This window comes from Equus przewalskii, chromosome 9, assembly GCF_037783145.1.
Source record: "Equus przewalskii isolate Varuska chromosome 9, EquPr2, whole genome shotgun sequence".
NCBI classification, from domain to species: domain Eukaryota; kingdom Metazoa; phylum Chordata; class Mammalia; order Perissodactyla; family Equidae; genus Equus; species Equus przewalskii.
Window position 1 is genome coordinate 26949197 of NC_091839.1, and position 7257 is coordinate 26956453.

Here is a 7257-nt window from a genome sequence, read left to right on the forward strand (position 1 = left end):
TCTTTTTGCTGAGGAAGACTGGCCCTGAGGTAACATGTGTGCCCATCTTCTTCTACTTTATATGTGGGACACCTGCCACAGCATGGCTTGCTTATCGGTGCCATGTCTGCACCTGGGATCCGAACTGGCGAACCCTGGGCCACCAAAGCAGAACGTGCTCACTTAACCACTGTGCCACCAGGCCAGCCTCTCAGTTATACTTCTTTCCTTACCTTTTTTAGTTGTTGCCCTAGAGCTAGCAATCAACATTGATAACTAACTGACGGGATTTTTTTTTCAGTATTTACTGTGTGAATCTGGTCGAGCGCCTGGAGTAAATCTCTCAGTATTGGGGGCTCCCTTATGACTGGGCCCCTGGAGTCTCTAACTCTCAGAGTTGTCGGCACTGAGCCTCCAGCAATTCACCAATTACAGTTCAGGTTCCCAGCCTGGCACTGGTTCCCATGGCAGCTTCTGCTCTTCAGTTTCTCTGCTCCCCTGGTCCATGACTCTGTGTGTTCACTCATATGTCTCTCAAACTCAGAGGCAGAGTTTTGCTGTGTGTCCTACCCTCTCTTATGGGTCCAAGAAGAGTTGTTGGTTTTCTGGTCTGTCTAGCTTTTTACTTTCTGTGAGGTCGGTGTGGCTACTTCCAAGCTCCTTATATGCAGAACCAGAAACCAGAAGTCATCCTTCATGTTCAGATTCACTGGGAATAATGGTTTTTCTGAGAAAGGACACTTCCTGGGTGTAATGAGAATAACCAAATTTTCTCTTTCAGTCTCCAGGTTCCTCTGATATAAATAAAATCAAACTGCATCATCTCTACATGGACGGATGGGTTTCTATTAGCTTAAGTTGGGGTCTTACCTTCCTCACTCAGACTGGTGCTGGAATCCTTGCAAATTGTTCACTCCTTTGTCTTTATAATGTTACTTTGCTCAATGCACACGTCTTGAGACCCACAGAGCTGATTCTCAACCAGCTGATCTTAGCTAACAACTTAGTTCTTTTCTCTAAAGGGGATCCCTCAGACAGCGGTGGCTTTTGGATTGAAATCTTTTCTCAGTGATGCTGGATGTAAATTTGTCTTCTATTTACACAGAGTGGCCAGAGGTGTTTCCCTCAGTACCACCTTCCTCCTCAGTGGCTTCCAGGCCATTAAGCTTTGCCCCAGTTTCTCTGGGTGGTTGGAGCACAGAGTGAGATCCACAGTGTTCATTGGCTTCTGCTGTTCCATCTGCTGGATCCTACATCTCTTGTTAAATATGGTGGTTACTATGAATGTAACTGGTCCAAAAAACAGCAAAAACATGAGTGTGGAAAACATTTACAGATACTGTTCATCACGCATTCCTGAGAGACTGGTATTCTGCGTATCTGCAGTCATTTACGCCTCCACTGATGGTGTGTGTTTGGGTCTCATGGTCTGGACCAGTGGCTCCATGGACCTTGTCCTGCCCAGGCACAAGCAGCGAGTCCAACACATTCACCGCAACAGACTTTCCCCCAGACCCGCCCATGAGGCCAGAGCCACACGCACCATCCTGACCCTGGTGAGCATGTTTGTCTCCTTGCACTCTTTAGTGGGTATTCTGTCATTTTGGATGACCCAGCTTGAGAACCCACACCCCTGGCTGATGAACACCTCTGTCTTGGTGTCTTTAGGCTTCCCAACATTCAGCCCCTTTGTGTTCCTTTTCAGTGATACCCACATGTCAGAGTTTTGCTATGTCTGCTGGACAAAGAACACAAATGCTCCAAGCATGGTCTCTGGGCCATAAGTTCCCTCCAGAACATCCTACCATTTATTGGCGTGCTTTTCTCAACATTTGTGGGCTTATATACAAGGACTCGGATTCACTATTGAATAAAAATTCTAACAACTATGACCTCATAATTCTTAGTGGACTGCCAAAAGATGGACATGGTATAAATAATCACTCAAATGTATGGCAGTTCCTGAAAATATTGAACTGAGAATTACCATATGATCCGGCAATTCCACTATACCGAAAATAATGGAAAGCAGCGACTCAAACAGATATTTGTACCCCTGTGTTCACAGGAGCCTTATTCACAACAGCCAAATGTGAAACAACCCAATGTCCACGGATGGATGAATGGATAAACAAAATGTGGAATATACGTACAGTCGGATATTATTAAGCGTTAAAAATGAATTAAATTCTGACACATGCTACAACATGGGTGGACTTTGAAGCTATTATCCTAAGTAAAATAAGCTAGACAAGAAAAGAAAAATATTGTATGATTCTGTTTGTATGAGGGATCTAGAGTAGTCAAACTCGTAGAGACACAAAGTAGAGGACTATTTGCCAGGGACTGAGGGGAGAGGGAAATGGGGATGTTTGTCTCCCGAATTTGGAGGCTCAGTTTGGGGTGATGTAAAAGTTCTGGAGATAGATAGTGCTGAGCGCTGCACAACAACGTGAATGTACTTGATGCCTCGGAATTCTATACCTAAAATGGTTAAGATGGCCAACGTTATGGTCTGTCTATTTTACCTCCATAATAAATGTAAAAGTAATAATGATTACTACAAGATGACTTTCTGAAACGGTAGTGGTGTTCACTACTGAAATTTGAGAATTTCATGATAATGCCATGTCAAGAATTTTCAGTGATTTGGAGTTCTGATGTAGAAACTGTTGGGGAAATGTAATTATAAACAAAATCTCTGATGACCAACAAAACTTGCCCCACACAAGTAGAAAACAGTTATCTTGTTGAATAAGCATGAAACCAGGATGTGATGCGCATCATGGGCAACCCACGAAAGAGACCGCAAGGTCAGTAAGAACTCTCAGCCTTGTGCATAGTGAGGCAGATACAACCCAGGATCACATGTTCTTAAGATTAACACTAACAAGACCTCAGGTAAGACGACTTGACAGCACCATTTGTCACACACAGTCCATCTTAAATTCACCTCGTAATTAGAGTGGACCTTGGTGTTTGCCAATTGCCTTTATCCTAAGGAAAAATAAACTTCTCATGTCTTTATGGCAGGACGGAATTTTGTAAGTTGGACCCAGGCTCCTGCTGAAGTTAGGCTCCTACTGTCCTATGGAGACTGGGAGACGTGACGTGCGATTTTCCGGTGATTACATTTCAGAGATATCCAAGGTCTTCAAGGAAAAGTTTCCTGGGTTGTAAAATTGGTATGAGGCTTAATTAGCTTTAAAAAGCATTTGTATATATCTCCAAGGGGCAGAGGAAGAATTCACAGTTACAGGTTTTCTAAAGCAAATACTCTAAGAAATGTGTTGGGTGGGTGGAGTGGCTGTCCCTTTTTCCTCAGGGATATTTTTTTCTTTTTCAGATTTGTATTTACCCTTACAAAACTCATTGCTGATCTGAACTGTAAGCTGACACCCAAAAGATTTATTTGCATTTTCTAAGCATATCGGGTGAAGGTCCTTTCAAATGGAGAGAAAAATCCTAGGAATATCCTAATTGTGGAGGTTTATGAAGACTTCAAAGAACTGAAGGGAGTTTAAGAATAGTGTGTGTGTGTGTGTGTGTGTGTGTGTGTGTGTATACGCACCTGTTTGAAAGAAAACACAGGAAGTCATGATCATTTCTTCCACCAGTTCATCACGGACTCACCAAACAACAGAAACTTTCCAGAGGAGGCAGGATGGGCCACTGAGTGTTTCTTCACGAGGGTGATGTGGTCAGCTTTCTTTTAAAAAATTCATTTGAAATCAATTTACTTTATTGCTCATTATATTAACCCACCATTAAACTTCTGATTCAAGTACTAAAGGTATATTTTGGAATTGTTTTATGAAATGAAAACAATTTTTAGAAAAATTTGACAGTCTTGGTACATAATGGCAACTTTCAAATGGCTGAATTTTTTTTCTTCTTTATTATCCATATTTAAATAATTGTGTGTCTTTTATCATGATGAACTTATGAACATAATACTGGGTTGTTGAAAAGTCATCTTATCTGTCACTAAATGTACAATGTGTGGCTAAATGTGGTTCTGTGACGTCTGCTTTGTGCAAAATTGATTTGAAAATTAGTTTTGTTTTACTTTTAATATTTAATCATGTAAATTACGGGTTAATGTCAGTAAATATGAAACGCATAATTGTCTAAATAGCATTTCAATGCAGTATATTTAGGTAACATGGACGTTGTGAATGATAAATCATGCTGACATAAGTTACATTTCTTATCTCTAATAAACTCAAGAGCAACATTATTTCCCATAGTGAGGGCTGTTTCTTTCAACATTAATCTATATTCCAATAGTAAATTGAGAATCTGCAAGTTTTCCTTGAAGATTTAATTTGATGGTTTAGTAGTTTTCACAGGCTACAAGATGTACTAACTGCCCCACGGCTTACCTAGATGGCCTCTGAATGGGATGCCATTACTTTGAAATGTTGAATCTTTTCATTGTTTTCACAGATACTGACTTTGAAATCGGGCCTAACTAGATCCTCAAAATTATCTGTTGTTCACTTATTGCATTTTTCTAAAGTGCACATATGTTGTGAGGATTTTTTTGTGCCTCTGACGGTGTCCCATGTCTGTTAGAATCGAAAACGTCACTCGAATTTATCTAAGTGTAAACCAAGTTCCACTTTGAGAATGGGTTTTTGAAACTCTCACAGTCTCTTTTCTTTTCTTCACGTGTGTTGAAGGTTCTGGCTTTGATAGAGTAACAGGGTCTGAGTCACACCCTGCATAGTGGAGAGCGGATTCTGTATGGAGCTGAGGGAGGAGGCAGGGAGCTCAGGAGGAGGCCGTTGCAGTAGTCCAGCTGAGTGTTGACGGATCAGAGTGGTAGCCGTGCAGGAGGCAGAAATATTTGGATTCTGCGTCCACGTTTTTAGAAGGGCCAAGTGGATTCTTGGATGTTTTCGGTGAGGGAGACAAAGGCAGGAGTCAGGGATGACCCAAGGGTTTTTGATCCTAGTAGCTGAAGAGACGGAAGCTCCATCAACTGAGATGAGAAGTGTTCACTGGGAATATGGGGAGTTTTGTTTCGGCCTCTTGAAGAGCCTGAGATATTTTAGAGAACTGTGAGTGAAGTCATGAAGTGGGCAGCTAGACACACAGGTCTGGAAATCTTGGGAGGGGTTCAGGATGGAGACATCCACAAGTGGTAATTATTGTATGGGCCAGGTTGGAGCTGTGGATCACATTTAGGAGAGGAATTTATGTCACAGTGGTAATGCTATTAGGACGTCCAGAAGAAGCGGGTGGTGGTAAGGACTGCTTCCCTTGCTCGGGCACATGGTTGAGGGTTGGGGGCACAAGCACAGATGAGGGAGATTAGTGGTCATGAAGAGGGTAGGTGGGTGGGGAGGATGGTCTGGCAGGTGACCAATGCTCCCACAGGATGAGTGGACATGAGATGGATGCAGAGTCGTAGGAGCAATTGAGACAAGATGACACTGAGTCTGGGTTGCTTATTCACTTCTGTATGGAATCAACAGAACTGTGTAGTGAGCTTTGTTGGGGTCTGAGGTGTTTCAGTCTTGCTGGTGGATAAGGTCAGGCACAAGGGTCATTATCTGTGAGAGTCACTACGCCTGTCATGGGGACCAGTGGGGCTGGGATTTAAATGAAGTTTTGGTAGAAAGTGGCAGGTTGTGGCTGCTGAGGGGACAGCAAGTTAGCACAGAAGTGGCAGAGGGTCATGGGGTCTCAAACTCACATGTGGTACTGAGTGGCACATATTGAAGAAGGGATCAGGGCCAGGTGGAGAGGCCTCCAAAGCAGCGTTCAGGGCTTTCCCTGGCATTGGGATCCATGAGAGGTCTGGGGTTGTGCTGGATCGTGTGTGAATTTGTCAAGCACTCTCTGGATGCCATGTGCCAGGTCCATGGGTGGGTCCAGGAAGATGCCTATGGGGTGGGGCGGGGAGGTGGTGGTGGCTGTTGGAGGGTGACTCTGGTGTCTGGACATGTGAGAGAGATGGTCTACAGAATGATGTGCACATCGAGAGGAAGTGTGAGCTGATGGCCTCAGGGCCTTCCTGTTGGGGACTGAGGTGGAACTGAGAAGTCAGGTTGCCTTGTGTCTGGGAGTCATGATCTTGGGGCCCCAGGGTTATTGCCTGGCGGGAGGGGTTGGGGCCTGCAGTCCAGGCCCACTGCTTAGACAGCGTCTATCTGCCCTCCTGCCTCTTGTTGCTGAGGGCTGAGCAGGGTGTTCATGGGACCACTAGGAGAGCGTGGGCATCAGTGGCACCAAGGACTGGCATCTCTTCTGAGATGCTGAGCTCTGGAGAAAGGTGAGTATGGACGTGGGTCCTCAGAGATGCTGATCCTCATCTCATCTGTCCCGATCATGTCAGGGTGCTGTGACATGTGAGGACATGCTTGTGTATTTCTGGGAGGAGTGGGGTACCTTGATGAGGGTCAAAGACGCTTGTACCACGAGGTGATTCTGAAGAACTTGTCACCCATATCCTAGTATCCTCATGGGGCAAGGAATGTGCAATTACTTTCTTCAATATAACAAAAGTGGAGCAAAGCCTCTGGACTAGTCATCAGACTTATTTGACTCTCACACATCCCAACATCCACGGGAGAGTCCCCGTAAGTCTAATTTATGTGAGAAGCATGCGTGGCTGTGTTTCAGTTTCTGCCCTGCCCAAGGCCCTTCCCAGATTTCCCTCATTACCAGTCTCCGTTGTTAAAGCCATTTCACCCCTGCCACCTGGCAGGTCCACACAGCGTGCACCAGTCGCCACCGCAGTGTGCTCAGGGAAGCCGACCTCTGTTCTCTCAGGTGGGAGAACAAATTAGGAGTAGCCTGAGCCTTAGGGGGTCCGCATTCCCTTCCCTCTGAGTAGTTGGGGCATGGACCTCCCCCAGTTCTGACCTAGAGGATACCTAACGAATTCTATTGTCACCTTGCCAGAAGGACTACCTTTTCAGGGACATGTTAGGTTCACATGATACTTGTGATGAGTTTTTCCAGCTCCCAAGTCACCAACCCGAGAACTGCCTGCCACACTTTGATTTGGGTTGTACGATAAGAAAGGCCTTACTCTTTCAGTCCTCTTTTTCTTGGGGGTTCTGTTCAGTATATGGGGTGGTTTATCAACAGATTTGGGCTCTGAAAGCATGACGACTTTTGTGGAGTCCCCAAGTTTGTGTGCCTCTGAGGGAACAGTATTCGGGCAGAAAATGGCACATCAGATTTGGGCCAACTTGCACTGCTGCCAATGGCCTCTTGGGAAACATTTGTCATCCTAATTCACGGCCTGAATGCCTGGCTGAT

The 7257-nt window shown here is 44.7% G+C and overlaps 1 protein-coding gene across 1 annotated transcript; it reads left to right on the plus strand.

Annotated features, from left to right (window-relative positions):
- Nucleotides 1–674: 674 nt before the first annotated feature.
- On the plus strand, nucleotides 675–1902 carry LOC139085544 (vomeronasal type-1 receptor 1-like). The gene is given in 2 exon segments (XM_070633541.1): nucleotides 675–997; nucleotides 999–1902. Coding segments are annotated over 2 exon segments (954 nt in total). The 5' UTR covers nucleotides 675–808; the 3' UTR covers nucleotides 1764–1902.
- The last annotated feature ends 5355 nt before the right edge of the window (nucleotides 1903–7257 follow it).